Source organism: Coregonus clupeaformis, chromosome 12 (genome assembly GCF_020615455.1).
Source record: "Coregonus clupeaformis isolate EN_2021a chromosome 12, ASM2061545v1, whole genome shotgun sequence".
NCBI classification, from domain to species: Eukaryota; Metazoa; Chordata; class Actinopteri; order Salmoniformes; family Salmonidae; genus Coregonus; species Coregonus clupeaformis.
In genome coordinates this window covers 39,648,430-39,670,896 of record NC_059203.1, presented here as the reverse complement: position 1 = coordinate 39,670,896, position 22,467 = coordinate 39,648,430, and the positions used below count along the sequence as shown (strand labels likewise).

The window sequence follows — 22,467 nt, the reverse complement described above, 5'->3', positions numbered from 1 at the left end:
AGACACACGCAGCAGCAGCAGACATGCATACACACCAACACAGCTCCCACATACACACCCAAATAACCCACCTCTACCCACAGGAACACATACACGCTCAACAGCTTCCATCATGTTGTTTGCAAGCTGCCAGCTAACTAACATAAGCAAACAGCTAATTGAGTCAGTCCGTAGCATTCACATCCTAGTGTTCCAGTCTGTTCCACCCACAGGAGAGGGAGGGGGAGGGTGTTCTGTCTGTGTTGCTGGGGTGTTGATGGCCTGTTCCACTAAGCCAATCTCAGGGGGGGGATCTGACACACTAAGGAATCCTTGCTCCACTCAACGCAGCAGGGTCATGTGACCAATCAAGGTATACGTACCACTGCTAACTGATCATGTTTCTCTGTTTGTCTCATCCCATCTGATCACTCTTCACACTCTGGTCCCATTTATGTGTAATGTGTGTTTCTGTGGCTCTCCTGTGTGTTTTGTTTGTGTACCTGTATTTGCATCCTGTCTGTCTGTCTGTCTGTCTGTCTGTCTGTCTGTCTGTCTGTCTGTCTGTCTGTCTGTCTGTCTGTTTTTGTGTACACGTGTGCTTGTGTGTTCGTGTGGCCCCTTCTCTTTCCTTTTGCTTTGCCTCACCCGTACCCATGGTGCCCCCCTGCCTTCTGGCCTCGCTGCCCTGCGCTCCGCACTACGCCATGCCAGGCTTGAGCCAGAGATCCTGCTCCGCGCCAAGCAGGAGTTCATGAAAATCGACAGCGATGCCGACCTGGAGTGAGTGAGCTGTCCTTTCAGTCTCTCTCTCTATCTTTTGCCTTTTCCTAACAATCTTGCTACTGCACAAAGTCATGTTTTTACCTACATCTGCACACCATATGTACAATCCTTGGCACTCATTTGCTGAAGAATTTTAATTTTAAATGTATAATATTGTCATATATTGAGAATATTCCAGTCCAACTCCATTAACTAAGTACTGTATGAGTTCCATGTGTGTTTATTTTCATTTAACCTTAATTTAACTAGGCAAGGTGATGAGTTGTTGATGTTGAGTCTTCAGGGAGGCCTCTGAGGTGCCAGGCTGTTAATACATTTACATTTTAGTCATTTAGCAGACGCTCTTATCCAGAGCGACTTACAGTTGGTGCATTCATCTTAAGATAGCTAGGTGAGACAACCACATATCACAGTCGTAGTAAGTACATTTTTCCTCAATAAAGAAGTTATTAGCAAAGTCAGTGCTAGTAGGAAGAGACAAGTGCAACGTTTTTGGTTTAAGACTGAGATGTCTTATTTAAGATACTCTTTGAAGAGGTAGTGTTTCAGAGGTTTTCGGAAGATGAGCAGGGACTCTGCTGTTTTAGCGTCAGGGGGAAGCTCATTCCACCATTGGGGTACAAGGCCACCAGTGTCGGGCCCAGCTGCAACCTTTCACTGTCCTAATTGGCGCCTATCTCCAAGCGCTTATCACCATGATTTCCACTGCATCAGCAAAACAATTTGATCTTCATCTTAAAAACATAACTCTAGATGTCTCTTTGTATTCATGACCTAAATAGTCATTCAGTTTTAATGCAGATATGCAACAGCTGAGGCCCAATTCACAGAGAGACTAAGACTACCTTCTGTTCTGACATATTTCCAACTTAACCTTCTTCAAAGTGTACATTACCAATAAAGTATTGATTAATATATCTCATAGCAGAACTATTTACATGAGGATTCTATTAGCCTTCCCTCCACATCATACCTCCACCCATGCTCTCTCCTACCCTCTCTCTCTCCCTCTCTCCCTCTGCCTCTCTCTCTCTCTCCCTCTCTGCCTCTCTCTCTCTCTCCCTCTCCTTCTCTGCCTCTGCCTCTCTCTCTCTCTCCCTCTCTGCCTCTCTCCCTCTCCCTCCCTCTCTCCCTCTCTCCCTCTCTCTCTCTCTCTCCCTCTCTCCCTCTCTCCCTCTCTCCCTCTCTCTAGGTTTATGAATCAGCAGGGTGGTGTGGACAGGACGGATGATGGCTGGATGAAGGAGAGAGTATTACCGATGGAGAGAGAGTACCAACGTGTGTCAATATCAGGGGAGGAGAAGTGTGGGGTGAGAGCCACTGACTAAACAACTTGATAGAATAAATCCAATCACAGTCCATCCTGATCTGTGTTTTATCGTGCAGTGGTTCCTCATTCCAAGTACTAGTTGGTTGATCTTTCAGTGTGCCACATGCTCACTATGGAAGTCAAACCAATTCAGTCAACAAACCTATTGAGGTAAAAAGAGGAGTGGGCTTGGAATGGACTTGACTTCGGCTTCTATTTCTTTAGACAGTTGGATATACAGGGGAGACAGAGTAGGGAGGAGAGTCTGGTCTGGGTAGTGAACCCTGGTGTTCGGCGTGTGGACAGCAGCTGGGCTACAGTTGAGGCAGTGTTACCCACTCATCCACACTCAGGCACGTTGCAATGGCCTCTTGGCAGTGCCTGTGGATGTCTAATCACTGTAGACTAAGTCTGACTTGTAGTGTTCTGCCCTGCCCAGGTGCCCTTCACAGACCTGGTGGATGCAGCTAGGTGTGTGGTGAAGGCCCTGTTCATCAGGGAGAAGTACATTGCCCTGTCCATGCAGAACTTCTGTAAGACCACCGCCCGCGAGCTGGGGGAGCTGGGAGAGAAACCCCTGGACCTACGCGTCTATGAGGAGATCCCTGAGACCCCCGTTGATGCAGGTATGACACACACACTAACACGTTGGGTATGACACAAACTGAGACACACAGGCATAGCTAGTGTTTCTGTCCCAATCTCCTTTAGCAATTGACTTACTTTGTGAAATTGTGAATGAAAATGTTGTAATATGAATCATTGAGGTATTATAGTATGGTAAACTTTTCTCCCTTCCCTACTGTCTCCCACAGATGCTCCAGTCCACCCCCCTGTCTCAGAGACTCACCCCTATGAAAACCAGGACACCAAGAACATGCCTGCAGACACAGGGTACAGCTGTAAGATGGTGGATGGAGTCATGCATGTCTATACCAAGAAGAGCCCAATGGAGAAGTGAGTGTGTTTGTTTGAGTCTGCTTGTTTTCAGCTAGTTTATAGTTGAGTGTGTGATGTGTGATGGGCTAGTCGGGGTCTGTATGTGTGTGTAAGAGAGAGTGGATAACTGATTGTCCATCATCTCTAGGAGTACAGAGTTGGACCTGCCCTACCCAGACCTGAAGGAGTACATCGCTGACATGAACGTCATGATGGCTCTCATCATCAATGGACCAGTGTGAGTGTTACTGGGTCTTAGCTTTAGAATCATAGCTTTAACATCAGTCACATCTGTTGGCTCGGCAGTAGAATACACTGTCACTCTGTGTGTGTGTGTGTGTGTGTGTGTGTGTGTGTGTGTGTGTGTGTGTGTGTGTGTGCGCAGGAAGTCGTTCTGCTACCGCCGGCTGCAGTACCTGAGCTCTAAGTTCCAGATGCACATCCTGCTGAACGAGATGAAGGAGCTGGCAGCCCAGAAGCAGGTTCCTCACCGTGACTTTTACAACATTCGCAAGGTGAATGAACTCCAGCACAACAACAGTCACAACACTGGAGCACAGCATCTACAACACGTCTATAATACCTGCAAATGTTCAATATCAGCTAGTCCCCCCACATTTTTGTAGAAAAATATTTGGAAGTTTATACCAGAGCTAACTAACCCAGGCTTTTTCTTTTGTCTTTCTGGCATCCATCCTTAACATCTCACTGTCCCTGACTCTCCCCCCTCCCTCTGCCCCCAGGTGGACACCCACATCCACGCTTCGTCCTGTATGAACCAGAAGCACCTTCTGCGCTTTATCAAGCGGGCCATGAAGAAGTACCCTGGGGAGATAGTCCACATGGAGCACGGCCGGGGACAGACCCTCATGGAGGTGTTTGAGAGCATGAACCTGACGGCCTTCGACCTGAGTGTGGACACACTGGACATGCACGCGGTGAGGAGAGGGGAGGGGCAAACATATAATTGTTAGAGAGGGAGGGGGAGGAGAATTGGGGGAAACTAGTGGTACAGTAAAGATAGTGTCACCTGTCTGTTCTCAGGACCGCAACACGTTCCATCGCTTCGACAAGTTCAACGCCAAATACAACCCCATCGGAGAGTCCATCCTGAGAGAGATCTTCATCAAGACAGACAACCACATCGAGGGCAAATACTTTGGCCACATGATCAAGGTCTGAAACCAGCCCATGCTACCTTAAACAGCCATAGACACAATTGTGTTTGTGTTAGTTCACCCCACATAGTAATGTACATTCATATTAAGAAATAATTTGGTACGATTGAATACAATGATATTGATGTCTATAATGTATTGATGTTGTTGATGTTCCATCAGGAGGTGATGGCTGACCTAGAGGAGAGTAAGTACCAGAACGTGGAGCTACGTCTGTCCATCTACGGCCGCTCCCGGGACGAGTGGGACAAGCTGGCCAAGTGGGCCGTCAAACACCAAGTCTACTCTGACAACGTGCGCTGGCTCATCCAAGTGCCCCGCCTCTTGTGAGTAGTGTCTGTACCTAATATAGCATCAACAAAGCAGTTACCCACATCTACCTTTAATCAGCTTACTTGGATGTAAACCTTTCCTTGTATTTGTGACAGGAATTATGAATGAAGGTTATGAATCTGTAAATGAAGACTATGCATGAATGTGAGTCTTCCATATTATGTGTGAGTGACGTTAACCCTCCTCTGACTGCAGTGATGTGTACCGCACCAAGAAGCAGCTGGCTAACTTCCAGGAGATGATGGAGAACATCTTCATGCCTCTGTTTGAGGTCACCATCAACCCGCGCAGCCACCCTGAGCTGCAACTCTTCCTGCAGCATGTGAGTCACTCACACAGCACTAGGCACTAGCCCAGCAGTCCACACAGTAGGAGTCTCCCTTTCCCTACACCCCAAAATATCCTCAAACAGACACTTCAGATTCCATTTTTCAGGGCCCTACCTCCTTCATACACTCCTGGCACTGTTTTAAAGTAACTTATTGTTGTATCGCTGTGTGTTTGTGTGTTGTCAGGTGGTGGGCTTTGATAGTGTGGATGACGAGTCCAAGCCGGAGCACCACATCTTCAACATGGACAGCCCCCTGCCAGCCGACTGGACGGAGGAGGACAACCCTCCCTACTCCTACTACCTCTACTACACCTACGCCAACATGACCGTGCTCAACCACCTGCGCAGGTACCAGGCTGCTTAACAAACCTCAGCACACAGACAACTATATCAATGTTTTAATAACAGAAATGATGAATTAATCACATCAAAACCTTTAAGGATTGTTTATGAATAGGCTTTATGTTTGTTTGTTTGTGCCATGCAGGAGGCGTGGTTTCCACACGTTTGTGCTGCGCCCTCACTGCGGGGAGGCGGGGCCTGTCCACCACCTGGTGTCGGGTTTCATTCTGTCAGAGAACATCTCCCACGGGCTGCTGCTCAGGAAGGTCAGTCAGCACACACACCGTCTCCCATAGCGACACCACACTACCATGGCAATAACACTACTGACAAATAGAGTTCAGTTCATAGGTGACCTCTGAATGATTTGATTGGGTTTGATTGATTTATTGAATGATGTTTTGTCTTTTGGAGTTTGCTCATCAGGTTTCCTCAGTTTTAATTTAAGAGAATTCAGGAGACCAATCAAACCGTTCCCTTGAATTACTGCAGTTGTACATTCAACAAGATAGACTATATTGTATCACATGGCGTCTCTTTCCCCAGGCACCAGTGCTGCAGTACCTGTACTACCTGGCTCAGATTGGCATTGCCATGTCCCCCCTGAGCAACAACAGCCTGTTCCTCAGCTACCACCGCAACCCCCTGCCTGAGTATCTGTCCAGAGGCCTCATGATCTCTCTGTCCACTGACGACCCCCTACAGTTCCACTTCACCAAGGTCAGTGCACAGGGGAGTGCTGTCAAGACACAAACACACACACACACACACAGAGACAGACACACAGAGACACACACAGGCAAATCCACCCACGCTACAACTATGCAACTATGGGAGCTGCAATGGTGAGTCAGTACAGTCAGTAAGTACAATTCACTTAATGTTTATTTTGTGTTTGGCCTCAGGAGCCCCTGATGGAGGAGTACAGCATTGCCACACAGGTGTGGAAGCTGAGCTCCTGTGACATGTGTGAGCTGGCCAGGAACAGCGTCCTCATGAGCGGCTTCTCCCACAAGGTGTCCATCCGCTTCCTCTTCTCTCATCTCTCTTTTTGCCCTGTTTGGTCTCTGAACTTCCCTTTAATTTGTCTCTTATAATGGATTAATAATGGATTCAATTCAATTAAGTGGCGCATGGCAGCCATTTTGTGCCAAGTGCTCTGCTCTGACATTCTCTCTTGTCTCCAGGCAAAGAGCTACTGGCTGGGGCCCAAATACAGCAAGGAGGGCCCTGAGAGCAATGACATCCGTCGCACCAACGTCCCGGAAATCCGCGTGGCATACCGCAGTGAGACCCTGCTGGAGGAGCTCAACCTCATCACCCACGCCGTGCGCACCAAGGAGCTGGACAACATTGGCGAGGAGGACACCCTCTCCATGGCCCCCGTCGGGGCAGAAGGACACTAACTCAACAACCCCCCCCCCAACTTCTAACCCCTCCTCGGCCCCTACCTGCATGACACTGAGGGGGTGCAATATGAGTGGACTTCAGCTTGTTGTTTAACCTCTACCTCTAACCCCCTTATCCCCCTCCTGCTATGGAGCTGGACTGTGCACTCGTCTCTCAGCTCTCTTGTCCTAAAGCCAAGGATACAATGCTCCCTGAGTGTCCCCATCTCTCTGTCGGTGATGGGTGGGGGTCAGTATGGACTCAGTCATGTTCCAGTCCCCCTTCCTCCCTTAACCCAGGTTCCCTCTTCAACTCTCTGGTTAGCCCCTGTTTTTCCTCTCTATATCTTTTGACTCCTCCCTTTCTCTCTAATGCTCACTGTGAGGTTCTATTTCAATCAGCATGGCCAAGGTTGGCAGGGTTAACATCCAGTGCTTGGATTATTTTCTAATACGCATATGGGAGGAGAGAGACTGTAGCCTGAAGTCTTTTTTTCACCTCATCTGTTCTTCGATCTGTTCCTGGGTCACGTTCTCTGTCACTTTGATCTCCTGACCCTCCATACCTTCAAACCAAAACTTATTCCCTTTGCTTTGTCATGTGACCCTGCATGGGAAAAAAGGTACCACAGTTCAGCCTGTGATTTGATGGCATGTTTGTACACAACACCTATATTACACACACACACACACACACACACACACACACACACACACACACACACACACACACACACACACACACATGCACAGTTTACCCGTCCTGAAAGCTGCTTATCTTCCATCACACAGTCATGCTGCCTTAAGCTCATCTAGTATAATATCTTCACAATGAAGTAGGGAAGCAGATACAACTCAACAGAAATATTATGAGTGCATTGTCCATGGGTCGCCTAACCTACACAACATAGACACACCTAAACAATGCATAGGTGACTGTTCCACACTACATTGTTCCAACACCTGTTGCGCACTGATCGGAACAGTCACATGTAACTTAGAGTTGCATGGAAACCGCGGTAACAAACTTCTAATGTATGGACGTACTGAGTTAAGAAAAACTGAGAAAGGACCAAATCTGTGTGGTCTAGAAGCAGAAGTCGTGCACAATTCCAGTCTGTGTCTGCTGCTGGCTATCTGATGGCTTTCATCTGTCTCTGTTGTAGTGATTTACTAGCTAAATGAGTCCTCTCGGCTGGTCTCCCTGATCTAAGTCAGCTCTGAACTAAATAGCAGGCAGGACATCCAGCAGACACACTGCAGCAGCCCTCAGGACATGGAGCTGTGTACCTGACTGGGCTACTGCAAACATTCCATTAAATTAACATTAAGATCAATGTTATTTTTTGCCGCAGAAAAATACATTACTGCCCTGTTTATAACAAATCACATTGGTTATAGAATATGCAGCCAAAAATAGTAGATTTATACTATTCCATGATGTGTACAATATACTAAATATCTAGAAAGGATATAGGTACATGTGTGTATATCTTAAGAAGGATATCAGTCTGGTAGAGTGGATGCTGAGAGGTGTGTATGATAAGAGATGTTCAACCACAGTGTGTTTTACAAGCACAAGTCAAGAAGCATGCCAGGGGGGCTCCCCTGTCCCCCTACCATTACCTCAACACTCACCATGTGCTTGGACATGGACCCTCCACACCCCCTTGTGTATGTGTCCCGCTCCCACCCCCCACACACCCCTTGGTCCTCTAAAGAGACCAGGACAGACCCCGGGGACTGACCTCTGGGCCCACTATGTTGGTTATTAGTTATTGCATGCAGTGCCCTGTATGCACCAAACCAGACTTACCAGTGCCTTTTGATTTGAGCTTTGGGCACTGCTAGCCTGTCACTGTCCGTTGTCATGCCCTGCTGCAATGCCTCACTCCTCATCAACAACAACCACAGCACCTGTTCTCATCAAGCTTTAGCATTTTTGCTGTCCTAACATCAAGAGGATGCCTTTGGAACTGAAACCAGGCTGCATGCTGTGTGTTAAAGTACCTTCTCCTTTACCTGTCCTTCCAGCGAAGTGGATGAAGCCGTTTTACCAATGCTCTGCTTTGACTGCATTTCCCCTGTGCATCTTATGTTGTGCATGCCTGCATGGAGCCCTGTGTGGCCACGGGAGTGTCTGGGAAGCTGTCTAAAGGGATCTGTAACGTGAAAAAGCAACACATGAGAATCCAAGGAAGCTGAACAACTGTCATGTATGAAGTATGTGTGCAGTCAATGATTATTATTAGTTTGAGTTCAGCAAAACAAACTCAAATTCAGCTCTTCATCACGATGGCAACGCTCAAACCATGCAGAGACATAGTTGCATGGTTGTTATCAGCATCAAATGAGCTCACCCCCACCACAGTCATGGTTGTCGTGGTCACCAAAACAGATGTGATCTGTACCATAGAGATCCTATTCTAATTCCTAATTCTATGATCTGTAAATTCATCCCCATCATCTATGCCCGATTCAAACTGTGGGAGTTCATCTTGAAAATTGTTATAGCTATTCTATTTGTACAGTCCTATTATTTGCTAAGACTGTTCCAGTGGAATTACTGGGCCCTAGTTGTAAATGTTCACCATGCATTGCATACCATACCTACCAGCCCATTTTAAAAACCTAAGTGTGACAAAAGCCTGATATATACGAGTAAATGTTTGAGAAACCAGATAATTTAGGACAAGTTGTGTGCATTAATCTCACTCCTGGGAGGCTGTTCTGTAGCTCCTCAGCAGTGAGGTGTTTCACTGTGAAGGAGTGGTGTGTGCTGAACATGGGGTTGGATTTAATATATAAAGTGTATTTTTTTAAAGGCTATGGAAATAAAAGGTTTATATAAACAGTATATCAATATCTAGATCACAAACTTTAAGTATAGTTGCTGTAGATCATTTTAAACTTGCGTTATTCAAGCAGAAATATTTAGTTTGTTAAAATTATTACAAATATTATTATTGGCCTTGTCTTTCACTAGATTTACAATTGGACTCAATATTTCCATTTATATTTCTGTCTTATTTTGAATGTTAATTGTTTTTCTGGTGTTTTTTTGTTGATTGTGTTAGGACTGTTGAACTCTGTTACATTTTCCATGTAGCTCTCTCTCAGAGTATTGAGTGAAGTTGATCAAGTTAACTAGAGTTATTTGGAGGGGCCTTCAGCAATGGTAGTACCCAGAGCCATAATGGGTATCCTCCCTGACATTTAACTCAGCCAGAGCTGCCTATGTAATCTGGCAACATTCACACCAACACACCTACTCAAGCAATTTCATCCTTCCCACAAACATACATCTCTTTGATTGATCCAAAGAGGGCTTTAAAAAACAACAAGCGACCGTTTAGTACAGCTTTTGATTTGATTCTTTGAAATCGTATTTTGAATTAGAGGATACATGTATGATTTAAGTGTTTGTGTCTCATGTGGAGCAGGATATGTGTAGTTTCTTGATAAAGGATCAGACATCCATGTTTAGATCCAGGTGTTGCTCACTGAGGGACCCAACGACTTCAGTTGACCTTACCTTTTCATTTCCATCCATCCATTTCAGATTGTCCATCAGAGTTCACAGATCTGTTCTTTCAAAACCTCACCAACTCCTGTCGTTGGTCTCCATCTGTACAATCAGTTTGTTTATAAACTACAATGCTAGGGAACCTGTAGGCCCTGCTGTAGTGTACCATAGACCATACTTTGTATCAAACTTCACTAAGGACAGCCATATGTATTTCTGTCCCAATCGAAAGTTGGAAGACATTGAGTCAAATGCTGTTTGTTTTCTTGCATTGTGTTCAGTAGTGCAAAGAGTCTTGGGCAATAGTAATAGACAGTCTGTCATCACAGAACACAAACCAGTTAATCAGTCAATCATCACGCTGCGAGTTTCGTTTTTTGTTCAATCCATTTTCTCTTTTTTTTAAATCGCCTAGTATTCTTTTCACTTCATAATGTTGAATACAAAGAGTTTGATGTTCACTTGTGATTATTTTGTGCTCAATTCATGTTTTCTTTATTAGACGTTTTAATGTTTTTACATGAAAGGTTCTCTGCACATGTTTTCTATTATTGACATGGTTTTCATTGTCTTTAATTTGTTTAAGAATATTGTAGTCATTCATGACTTTAAATGAATGCCAATGTTTTACATTGCTTTTACATTTACTCAAATGCTTCTGATATGGTACATGTGTAATGTCTGAAAAATGAAATAAAGCATGTTTATTCATCTAACTTGTGTCCTACATCATTGATTCAGTTGTTGGCTGGTATCATTCAGCTAATTGACTTAAGTCAAATAATAGAAGTGATTTATGTGGCTAGACAGATCCGACATTGAGATACATGCTTAGTTTATAGAGATACAGCCTAACTGACTGACTTGATGATTTTATGTCATGTGATTTACTCATTGAAGTGTCCATACATATCACTACCAAAATAAAATATATATCAATTGATTACATTTCAGATACAGCAACAAGATACATAAAAAGTATTGTAACAACATTAATTTCTACATGTAGAAATGGTGACTTGAATAAACTAATCGAGATCAATCATAGAATCAAGTGGCATAAACACTGGTTTTATACAATACATATGGTAAACATATTATTTAAGTTAAAACAGTTGATATAGAACATATATAGAGAGAATCTGTCTTTAAATATTGGATCTTATCAAATGCACAAATAGTATTTTTTACTATTTAACACTAGAGCTTTGATACGTCCACCCTACATACTTCTAACTAAACTCAGCTTACTCTGTGTTTTCAGTGGATAATATCAGTATTTTCTCTATTGGACAGCGGAAAGTAGTAGGTTGAAACGTCACGTCCCGACTCGGCTGTCACTCTCTGGTCCTCCTGTCTCCTCCCCTCCTAAGGCTCTATTGGCCTTACCTCACTAGCAAGCTGGAGTGGAAAGGAAAAACAAATTAGTTTGTTACCTGTCATGTACAAGAATATAAATCAACAGTTGTACAGCTAAAGACAGAGTAATGTGTGACTTACAGCCATGGCAGACTTGATGTTCTGGAGCAGGAAGAAGACCCGTCCCCCCTCCTCAGGACACACTATCTTCAGCTCCTCTCTCGTCATCCCCAGGAGCATAGAGCCACTTAGCACACCCAGACAGCGCACCGTGCTGAGAGGGAGGGAAGGAGAGAAAGTGAGGGAGGAAATGAACAAATCAGGGAAAATATACAATACTTGTCATTTTCTCATGCTCACTTATTATTTATCACTACTGTAGTCAATCACATGTATGCCTACAGAGATCTATAATCTATAGTTAATGTGATTGGGAGTTTGAGTGCTCTTACATTTTACTGAATCCCTTGTACTCCAGCCAGGCCTTCACTTGGTCAGGCTTGGACCTCTTGGTTAGGGAGGGAGACCCACTGGTTTCCTAACAGGGGGGATAATGTCTTGATAATTACATACTAATACAATGCACTATATACATGGGGCTCGATTCAGACTTAGATTTGTTATGCGTTTTGATTGAAGCACTTCTCAGTATTTGGTATTCAAACTTACACTATATATACAAAAGTATGTGGACACCCCTTCAGATTAGTGGATTCGGCTATTTCAGCCACACCTGTTGCTGACAGGTGTAGAAAATCGAGCACAAAGCGAAATCCATACAGAAATGGTTTGTCGAGATCAGTGTGGAAGAACTAGACTGGCCTGCACAGAGCCCTGACCTCAACCCCATCGAACACCTTTGGGATGAATTGGAACGCCGACTGCGAGCCAGGCCTAATCGCCCAACATCAGTGCCCAACCTCACTAATGCTCTTATGGCTGAATGGAGCAAGTCCCTGCAGCAATGTTCCAACATCTAGTGGAAAGCCTTCCCAGAAGAGTGGAGGCTGTTATAGAAGCAATGGGAGGACCAACTCCATTTTAATGCCCATGATTTTGGAATGAGATGTTCGATGAGCAGGTGTCCATATACTTTTGGTAATGTAGTGTAACTTCTGCAGGTGCAGAACGAGCTCTTTGGGAGTAAAAAAACAGAGAAAAGCCCAGGCATATAATTAAAACATTATAGAGTGCATAAATCAACAAGGTAGGTTGATCCAAATTTCATCCCTGTAAATGATGTGAACATACAATTAAAATTCAGAATAACGGCACAGCTATTTATAGCCTACTTCACCTTGGAAAAGAGGCTGCAATACATGTCATGTTGATATGATTTTCAGTTTGCTTCCGTATGACTGGCTTCACATTCATCTCCAGCGATAAGGAAAAATCATCTAAAACAATGGCTATTAGTGATTACAATCCCCTTCTCCAAACAGATAACTATTTTACATACAGTAGTTCTTATCAATGTATACATTACAGTGCATGGAGAATGGTGCTATTTCTTTCGGAAGTAGTAGATGTTTTTTCACTTGGAACTGACAGGTGCTCAACCTTATTCATGGTTTCCTTGCGAGTAAAGGTGGTGGAATTATGAGGGAATTAAGTCAAGGTCAGAATAGGCATATCTGTAGACACACCTCTGTTTCTATGATCTCCACCCCAAACTAATAGCTGGCTGTCACATGCGTTTCCTCATGCTTAAGATCAAGGTCAGAATACAAATAGAGAGAAAGGGAAAAGGGAATAAAGTTAAATTCATGCACGCGTAACTCGGGTCTGAATTCCCCACATGGAGCATACACAACATAATAACACACAGCAGGCTTTCCAGTGTAAAGTGTTGGGGTATCTTGCCTGCTTTTCCTGCTCCTTGTCCAGTGACTCCAGTATGTTGTTGGGCACAAAGCCCTCCTCCCCTCTGTCGTTCCTTACTTTCCACCATTTCTTGGACATGTCCAGTAGCTGTGGACGCACAGAGCACACACACACGCTTCAGTCAAACCTCCTGTTGGGCGGGCAGACAGACAGACAGACAGACTTCAAAGTGCTGTTGACATGTAGTGGTGTTGATGAGGCTCACCTGAACCACTTCTCCCTTGGAGATGCTCAGCTCTCTGTTGTTCCTTGCAGTGAAGTCATACATCACACGCATGTAACTGGGGTTTGGCTCATCTGGACTGAAAACACATACATAGAGCTATAGACACACACAGAACAATATGTATCCATAATGCTTCCAAAAAGTTTATAATCGTTTCTTAATGCATACCGTGATGGTGGAGGCTTCCACTGGGCCGAACTCTACAGGGGAAAAGTTTGAAATAACTTATTGAAAGAAACCTTATTGAAACTACCCAGCCTATAGAGAACTATAAGATGCAGCTCACTATATATTTACCTTTTCAGGGGTGGAGCGCGTACTCTGACTCTGATTCTGCTGCCTCCTCTCAGGCTCTCTCCCTGGGGGAGAGTGGGTCACCTCTGGGGGCTGCCAACCATCGTAGAACTCCAGAGTGTAGGTAGGGATGTCCTCGTCATCCTCGGGCCATTTTGTACTGGTAATCCATCAGGGACATAGGAAACCATTGTCAAAATGTATGGAAGTAAATTTGCATGCACAGAACACCCCTGACTGACAGTAACTCCCCATTCCCTGATAGGCTTTTCATCACTTAGTCTCACCTGGGGATGTTCCAGGGGTCTCCCAGTGACTGCCACAGCTGGTCCTCCTCAGGGGTGGCCTCCTCACTCAGCAGACGGATACACTCAGGCTCCAGCAGGGGCACCACGATGGTGGGGGGCAGCTCCTCAGGGCAGTGGGATACCACCTGGAGGAGGGAGCGGAAGTGGTGGGGAAACAAGCGTACGGAACTCATTGATAGGAAGATTTATCATGCACTGTCAATTAATTTGCTCATATAATCAAATGGGACAGAAGGTAGGTTGGTTCAAAACATTACGTTAAAAAAGATGATCATGGGTGAAGCACTGAGCTGTAAACAAAGATGGAGTAAGCAGTAGGAGTAACTTACAAATGCCAGGGTGGAGAAGAGGCAGTGGACGAATTCCGGAGCGCTGGGATTACTAATCTTTCCATTGAGCTCCCCCTATCACAGTGAACCGACCAAAGGTACTGGATTAAACTCTCAGATTAAATTAATAGCATTTATTAAATCATGAGTCTACAACAAGCAAAATAGCAGAGATATTTGAATACACACCAGAAGGTTGAACCCATATTTGATTTTCTGGAGACAGGTTTCAAATTCCTCTGCTGGTGGCATGCCTTCAATGCCATGGAAATGAAACAAAGAAACAAATGGCATCAAAAAACAAAAACCTCAGGCCATAGTTTGCCCACTGTCATCTTGCACCTGAAAATGCAAATTAATTACTTAAAAATCATACAATGTGATTTTCTGGATTTTTGTTTTAGATTCCGTCTCTCACAGTTGAAGTGTACCTTTGATAAAAAATTACAGACCTCTACATGCTTTGTAAGTAGGAAAACCTGCAAAATCGGCAGTGTATAAAATACTTGTTCTCCCCACTGTATATGTATTTAACCAGGCAAGCCAGTTAAGAACAAATTCTTATTTACAATGACGGCCTACACCAGCCAAACCCAGACGACGCTGGGCCAATTGTGCGCTGCCCTATGGGACTCCCAATCACGGCCGGTTGTGATACAGCCTGGAATCGAACCAGGGGGTCTGTAGTGACGCCTCAAGCACTGAGATGCAGTGCCTTAGACCGCTGTGCCACTCGGGAGCCCTTAACCAGCCATTACCATAACCCTAACCCTAGCTTCATGTCCACACCCCAGCTCAACCCTAATCGTAACCACCATTACCCTAACACTTACTTTGGTTTATCATACTTTTATTCTAATTTTCTCTTTGGACCCATACAGTAGCTCTGGCCCAATTGAACCACTGGTGTAGCCTTTTTTGGAATAAGGGGAAATATATTTCTAAATCACCTTTATCCTTGTTCTTCTTCTTTTTCTTCTTTTTCTTCATCTCTGCTTTGGCTGCTGCAGCAGCGACTTGACCCATAAAGATCTCAATGTCATTGAAAATATGATTCAAGATGTCCTGTAGAAAAACAAAGAAAATGTTGTACAATATTCATATGCAACCCAATAAATTTACCTTAAGCAATCATCCACAGTATTGCTAACATTAATAATATAAAGATAGAGGCAGAGCACTGACCACTTTCCTATCAGTCTCTGTGTATGGGCGTGGAGGAGAGACAGGGGCTGGCTCGGGCTTGTCCTCCATAAAGAGGGGCTGGACTGGGGTTTCCTTCCTGGGAGGAGGGGGCTCTTCTCTGGGAATGGGCGGTGTAGGTACAGGTGTAGGATATTCATCTATTGAACACACACATTGATAAATACAGTATTTATTGTTTTCAATATATTTTGCATCACCTTGACTAAAGCTATTCATCTGTCATTAACACTGGAAACAAACCCTTGAGCAAATCGTTTCAGGATTTCTTACAGTGATCTAGACAAGCTCACAACTTTAGTCCTCTTGATCAATGGTTTCCTATGACTACAGAGTTACTTTGGGTTGGAGCATGCCATTGACTTACCATAGTCTGGAGTGCTCCATTGAGCTGAGGGGTCTTCTGGAGGAGTCCATTCTCTCTGCTCAGGGGGTGGGCCAGTGTTCTGAAGATTCCTAACAATTTGATGGCCAGCCATATCTTCTAGATTGCCCCTGCTACAGAGGAGAACAGGTTTACCCATAGAAAATGAGCATATACTGTGATAAGCTGCAGTGCACCACCATTTAAAACACATTTTGTAGACTGTTATTACCTGTTGTTGCTGTGATTGCTAACGTCCTCTCTCTGGTGAGGGAGTGCTCTCTCTAGGTCCCGTTTTATGAAATCGGCCTGAAATTAATCACCAACATCCATTTTGAAACATGAGAGTAACATAGTGATCCTAATACAGGCTGGTGACAGGCTCAGGAATACATAAGTGTCCTCACCCTGAGGTCCTCACACTGGAACATGAAGACACTGGTGGTCCTCTTGCTGCGGTCCTTAACGGTCGCGGTCAGCAGGGAATTGTACACACAGCTGTCCATCACAGCCTTCAGCTCCACGATGCTGCTCAGAGGCAGGGACTCCAGCTCCTCCTAAACCCCACACAGGGAGAGCGGAGAGGGGGAGAAAGAATAGTAGGTCATGAATCAGAACTGATAACGTTAGAGATTTTTAAGCCAGCTGTACATTTGAAAAGGCAAAGAGAAATGTAAAACACCAAACAGAAGCCATAGCTATTGCAGCCTGTATGTCGTGTACAGTATGTATGTTGTGCTGTGTACAGCATGTATGTTGTGCTGTGTACAGCATGTATGTATGTTGTGCTGTGTACAGCATGTATGCATGTTGTGCTGTGTACAGCATGTATGCATGTTGTGCTGTGTACAGCATGTATGCATGTTGTGCTGTGTACAGCATGTATGCATGTTGTGCTGTGTACAGCATGTATGTTCTTTCTTTAGAACACTTCATATCTGTTAGGGAACTATGGGTATAGCTATGCCAACCCAATGTTTTAGTGTCAAGTGTAAAGTCTATGCACCAACCTTGGTCTCGATGTCTGTTAACAGCAGGTTCCCATCCCGCACCTCCAGGACCATGTCCTGCCCCCACACCCGGCCCATCCCATCAAGCAGATTAAGCCTCTCAACACAGTCATTCACATCACGCACCTCCCCACCATCCAGGTCACAGGTAAACAAATGCTGGAGAACAGACACAGGGTTTATACCTTCATAGGAAATCACAGAAATAGCTGTGTATCTATTGTGATCAAAGGCAGACCATTATCATGGCTAGATGATTAGCATAGTACAATCATTATATTGGATAAACCAAATCAATACCTCTACTCTATAATGGAATTTGTCCATAATCTTGGTGATAGAGTCTGAATACTCCTTCCTCTGCTCTGATGGGAAACATGGAATGATTAACACGTTATGCATAGTTGCTTTTCACAAAACATTAATCTATAATAAACAATGCTTTAGGTAATCAGTTTCAACTGCTCAAGGTCAATATTAATGGTCATGTTTTCTCTTTACTTACTATATATTGACTTGGCACTTGGTCTGGACAGATTTGATATCTGTGATGACCGATCATCCACTGAATAGCCACTGCCACAAGAAAATTGAGAGAATAGCATAATATAGATTCAATTTCAGAGACAGAATATACAAGAGTTAAGAAGAGAGAAAAAACGGGTTATAGCTACAGTCCAAGCACACAAGAGAACACCTACTTGGACTGGATGGACTGGACAGATCCTGCGTAACTGCTAGAGTCAAAGCCATAGGGACTGTTACTCCTGTACATCCTGAAACACCTTCGTCACAAAACTGTAACACAAGGAGACAGCGATACAGTAAAGACACAAGAACACTCCAGCACAAACTCAACCACAAGAGCATAATACAACTACTGCTGCCTGCTTCATTTCACCTTATTGGCTAGTGATAGAGTAACATAAAACACTCACCTGTCATTGTTGTTATTGTCATGATTCTATTCATTTGATTTTATACAGGATGTGCTATGAATGAGTAACATCAGACTCCAGAGCTGAGCTGAACCATGAAGACAAACCTTTAGTCGTCACACCTCATAAACCATAGGGTTAATCATTCATTATGTTATTACAGGCAGTACAGCAGGCTGTATTTACAGTCTAAAGACAATGTTTAGACCAGGGGTGTCAAACGTCCGGCCCACGGGCCGGATCAGGCCCGCAAACGGGTTTAATCCGGCCCGCGAGATGATTTTGAACAAAAAAATTACAAAAAAAAAAAAAACAATTTGGTAAAGCATTAAAATGTGCTGCAATTTTTCAATAAAATAAACTGCTGTTCCAATTGCGTCCACTGGATGGCGCAATAGCAATTGTGTTAAGCAAGCAAACTGTTTATACCGGGGCAGAGCAAGTAGGTCAAGCACGTGCAGCCAATGAGCTACTTTGTTTTGCCCGCGATATTTATTACGGCTTCTACTTTTAACATTATGTGCTTTGGCACCCTCATTGCCCCAATATGTCTCTGTCAAAAAAGAGAAAAGTGGACGCAGAGTGCAGAGTGTTCCAAGAAAAATGGTCATCCTAGTTATTCACGGAATTGAATGGGAAAGCTGAATGTTTGGTGTGTTCAGAGCATGTTGCAGTGCTGAAAGAATATAACCTTCGTCGCCACTATGTGAGTCTTCATGCCGACAAATATGACAACTTTCAAGGACAGCGGAGATGAGAGAAGGTGAATGAACTGTTGGCGGGTCTGAAGAAACAGCAGTCTGTGTTTACTCACAGCCGAGACATCAGTGACGCTGCAGTGAAAGCTAGCTACCTCATTGCTAATGAAATCGCAGTGGCTTCAAAACCATTTAGTGAGGGTGAATTTGTAAAAACATGCATGATGAAGGCAGCGGAGATTGTGTGCCCTGAAAAGCGGCAGGCTTTTGCAAATATCAGCCTGACAAGAAACACAGTTGCAGACAGGATTTCCGATCTTTCAGTGGATTTGGACAGCCAGTTGAAGCAAAAAGTAAAGTCATTTATTGCGTTTTCGGTTGCAATTGATGAAAGCACGGACATTACAGATGTTGCACAACTGGCCATTTTCATCCGCGGAGTTGATGACACATTGACCGTCACCGAGGAGTTCGTGGAGTTGGTGCCGATGACAGATACAACGACAGCAGCTGATATTTTTACCGCACTCGTCGGCGCGCTGGACAGGGTCGGAGTGGACTGGTCCCGCGCTGTCAGCCTGGCTACAGATGGTGCGCCCTCAATGATCGGGAAAAAAGCAGGCATTGTGACAAAGTTCAGAGAGAAAGTGCAATCTGCAAATGGAGGACGTGATTTTTTGACTTTTCACTGTATTTTGCACCAGGAGGCTTTGTGTTGCAAGTCATTAAAGATGGATAACGTCATGAAGGTGGTCATCCAAACTGTTAATTTCATCCGATCCAGAAGCCTGAATCACCGTCAGTTTGACAGCCTTCTCAGAGAAAGACCACATCTATGGCCTGCCATACCACACTGAGGTAAGATGGTTAAGCCGAGGTGCTGTGCTGAGGCGTTTCTTTGATTTACGAGAAGAAATTGAACAGTTCATGGAAGAAAAGGGCAAACCAGTGTTAGAATTTCATTCTGCAGAATGGATGCAGGACCTTGCATTTATGGTGGATGTTACAGAGCACCTGAATAACTTGAACAAACAGCTGCAAGGGCGCAACAAAGTTGTCACGCAGTATTATGACAGCATACGTTCTTTCAAGTTGAAGCTGTCATTGTGGGAGACGCAACTTGCCGGTGGGGATGCAGCTCACTTCCCCTGTCTGAAAAATGTGTGCGCGACCCAACATGTGGCAGACATGAAGCGGTTCAAAGATAAAATAACGGGACTGTTACGGGAGTTTGAGCAACGCTTTCAGATTTATGTTTATATGTTTTTATGTTGATGTGCTATTGTTTTTAATTGATTTTATTTGTATATTTAACCTATTCTTGACTCTGTGGTTCTTACACTTGTTTGGGAAACAGGATTTCATTATTTGTATCTACATTTCTGCCTGAGAAATGACACCCTGATATAGTTCTGCGATATACTTCTGTGAATCACTGAGGCATTGTGTGTTTGTGTGTTCTTTGTCCTCAGAACTTTCAAATAACTTGAGGTGTTTTATGATTAATAGTGATGTTGTGCTTTTGGACACTGTCCTCAGGCTCCAGCTTTATGTTTATATGTTTTTATGTTGATGTGCTATTGTTTTTAATTTATTTGTATATTTAACCTATTCTTGACTCTGTGGTTCTTACACTTGTTTGGGGAACAGGATTTCATTATTTTTATCTACATTTCTGCCTGAGAAATGACACCCTGATATAGTTCTGTGATCTGTGAAACAGTTCTGTTAATCACTGAGGCATTGTGTGTTTGTGTGTTCTTTTTCTTTAGAATTTTCAAATAAACTTGACGTGTTTTATGATTAATAGTGATGTTGTGCTTGTACTATTTTGGACACACTGTCCTCAGGCTCCAGCTTTATGTTGTATGTTTGATCGTATTAAAACAAAGAAAACAATCTGAAGTTGTTGTTTTTAAGATATATATATATATATATATATATATACCATGATTTTTCCGGTCCGGCCCACTTGGGAATAGATTTTCCTCCATGTGGCCCCTGAGCTAAAATGAGTTTGACACCCCTGGTTTAGACATTTACAGTATATTAGTTGTGTGCTATTGCAATCTTCCCGAAAGGAAACAACAATTTGAAACCAGAAACCTCAAGGCTCTGTGAACTTCTGTGATAGCTTAATTTATATGATTGAGATGTGCAAACACACATGAACAGTGCAAACAACAAATCTCAATTACATTTTTCATCGACCCTATTGGTTGAAACAAAAGCAACACAAGCGGCTGAAAATGTTGATATTGTTTGAAATAAAGTCAAACATTGATCCGTTAAGCATTAGTAAATGACAGAAGATGGTTTATCATGGTTTATTATGGGTTAGCTATGGATTTGACACCTAGCAACACATCATATTTGTCTGTCATCAAATGCCATCTTTATTAGGGTTAGCTATGTACATAGTTTCATGATAAGTCAGCTCACAGCAGGTAAAAGGGGCCTATTCGCAGTATAAATAAGTAGTTGAGATACTCATACCCTAACTCAGCTATATTAAAACATGTTTAAATCAGGACCATATATATACAAAAAAGATGTTCAGGTTGCTATCTGTCTGGTTATTCAGTCTGCCGCTAATGAATTACACACGAGAACAGGTTAGTCTAGCTACAAAGTCAGTAGTAGAACTCTAAACACAGCTCAACTACTATTTTTAACTACTCGTTTTTTATGTAACACTGGAAAACATTGATCGTCCCTTTCATGATGTGTACTCATTAGCTGATCAAACTCTCACCAGGAAAAACACTGAAAAAAAACAAGTACCTTACCTGTTGTATCCGGCAATGTATTTTCTGTGTTATTTGTTGTGGATAAATGTATTTGTCTCTTCTACTTCAAAGCTGACACCACTCATATTTCAGGCCTGGGTTTTTATCGCGGAACAAAAACTTCCAAGACTTAGTTCCACATAAAAGACAAGGGCAAAGTCCAGAGTCAAGAGCACATTGATCCAATAGATGGACAGCACCCAATAAAGGTGTTACTGTTGAGACAAATTCCTTATGGGAGAATATGCCGGAGACGTAGACGTTTGTACTCAGCTCCAGGGCAGTGGTTGTGGGTGTGCCTGGTATTCATTACGGCATCCCCACAGAGCAAAGGTCTCTGTTAGGGAGGGATCCTTGACTAGCCCGTACAGACTCCTGTAAATGTCAGTGTGCAGCGGTAGGACGGAGTCAGGCGCAGGACACAGAACTGAGTAACAGACGAACTTTACTCGAAAAGAAACAATTCTAATTTCCACGCAGGGAAATACACCAGCTCACAGCAGTCATAAACACAAAACAAAGAACAATCACGCACAAAACCATGAGGGAACCAGAGGGTTAAATAGGGAAATAATCATAACGTGATGGGAACCAGGTGTGTACAATCAAGACAAAACAAATGGAAAACAGAAACGTAGATCGGTGGCAGCTAGAAGACCGGTGACGACGATTGCCAATAGACGCCGGCACAAGGAGAGGCACCAACTTTGGCAAAAGTCGTGACAGTAAATCACTTCTGTTGTCAACCAGTTGTCAGTATGATAGCAGTTAACAGACTATTTTTGAGTCAGTTGGGACCAACATGAAAATATGAAATGTGGTTCAAAGTTTGTACATCTTCTAAACATACACCTTGTGGCACACTATAAGCTTGGGCATATCACTAACCACAGTACCCCTACATTCTGCAGGCCTACAACTTTCCCACACCACTCTATAGTAGCTTACATCTCA

At 43.7% G+C, this 22,467-nt stretch overlaps 2 protein-coding genes across 7 annotated transcripts in view; one reads left to right on the top strand and one right to left on the bottom strand.

Moving 5' to 3' along the window:
• The window catches only part of LOC121577633 (AMP deaminase 2), a 53,065-nt gene extending 42,238 nt beyond the window's left edge, over positions 1-10,827 (top strand). For 3 of the 5 annotated variants that reach the window (XM_041891384.2, XM_041891382.2, XM_041891385.2), the window contains exons 4-18: positions 694-762; positions 1,958-2,075; positions 2,514-2,700; positions 2,890-3,031; positions 3,162-3,251; positions 3,399-3,528; positions 3,757-3,951; positions 4,058-4,189; positions 4,354-4,517; positions 4,720-4,846; positions 5,040-5,203; positions 5,343-5,463; positions 5,744-5,917; positions 6,103-6,213; positions 6,385-10,827. In XM_041891384.2, the coding sequence (XP_041747318.2) occupies positions 694-762; positions 1,958-2,075; positions 2,514-2,700; positions 2,890-3,031; positions 3,162-3,251; positions 3,399-3,528; positions 3,757-3,951; positions 4,058-4,189; positions 4,354-4,517; positions 4,720-4,846; positions 5,040-5,203; positions 5,343-5,463; positions 5,744-5,917; positions 6,103-6,213; positions 6,385-6,603 (2,143 nt within the window). In that variant the 3' untranslated portion in view covers positions 6,604-10,827. Of the gene's footprint in view, positions 1-3; positions 353-693; positions 763-1,957; positions 2,076-2,513; positions 2,701-2,889; positions 3,032-3,161; positions 3,252-3,398; positions 3,529-3,756; positions 3,952-4,057; positions 4,190-4,353; positions 4,518-4,719; positions 4,847-5,039; positions 5,204-5,342; positions 5,464-5,743; positions 5,918-6,102; positions 6,214-6,384 lie in introns of those variants that run through there. The other 2 variants (XM_041891386.2, XM_041891383.2) reach the window with 2 other exon arrangements.
• A 456-nt stretch (positions 10,828-11,283) lies between these two features.
• LOC121577634 (epidermal growth factor receptor kinase substrate 8-like protein 3) lies at positions 11,284-21,799 on the bottom strand. 2 transcript variants are annotated; one of them, XM_041891387.2, is made up of 20 exons: positions 21,514-21,799; positions 17,790-17,886; positions 17,594-17,664; positions 17,389-17,453; positions 17,089-17,247; positions 16,486-16,635; positions 16,311-16,387; positions 16,082-16,212; positions 15,697-15,854; positions 15,462-15,576; positions 14,701-14,765; positions 14,512-14,586; positions 14,162-14,307; positions 13,878-14,034; positions 13,749-13,780; positions 13,560-13,656; positions 13,334-13,441; positions 11,923-12,008; positions 11,612-11,744; positions 11,284-11,512 (listed from the first exon to the last, which is right to left on the bottom strand). In XM_041891387.2, exons 2-20 carry the CDS (start codon positions 17,861-17,863, stop codon positions 11,480-11,482), a joined length of 1,932 nt encoding a protein of 643 aa, XP_041747321.2. In that variant the 5' UTR covers positions 17,864-17,886; positions 21,514-21,799; the 3' UTR covers positions 11,284-11,479. The 2 variants fall into 2 exon arrangements, with proteins under 2 accessions (XP_041747321.2, XP_041747322.2); XM_041891388.2 differs by lacking the exon at positions 21,514-21,799 and adding an exon at positions 18,027-18,263.
• Between the last annotated feature and the right edge of the window lie 668 nt (positions 21,800-22,467).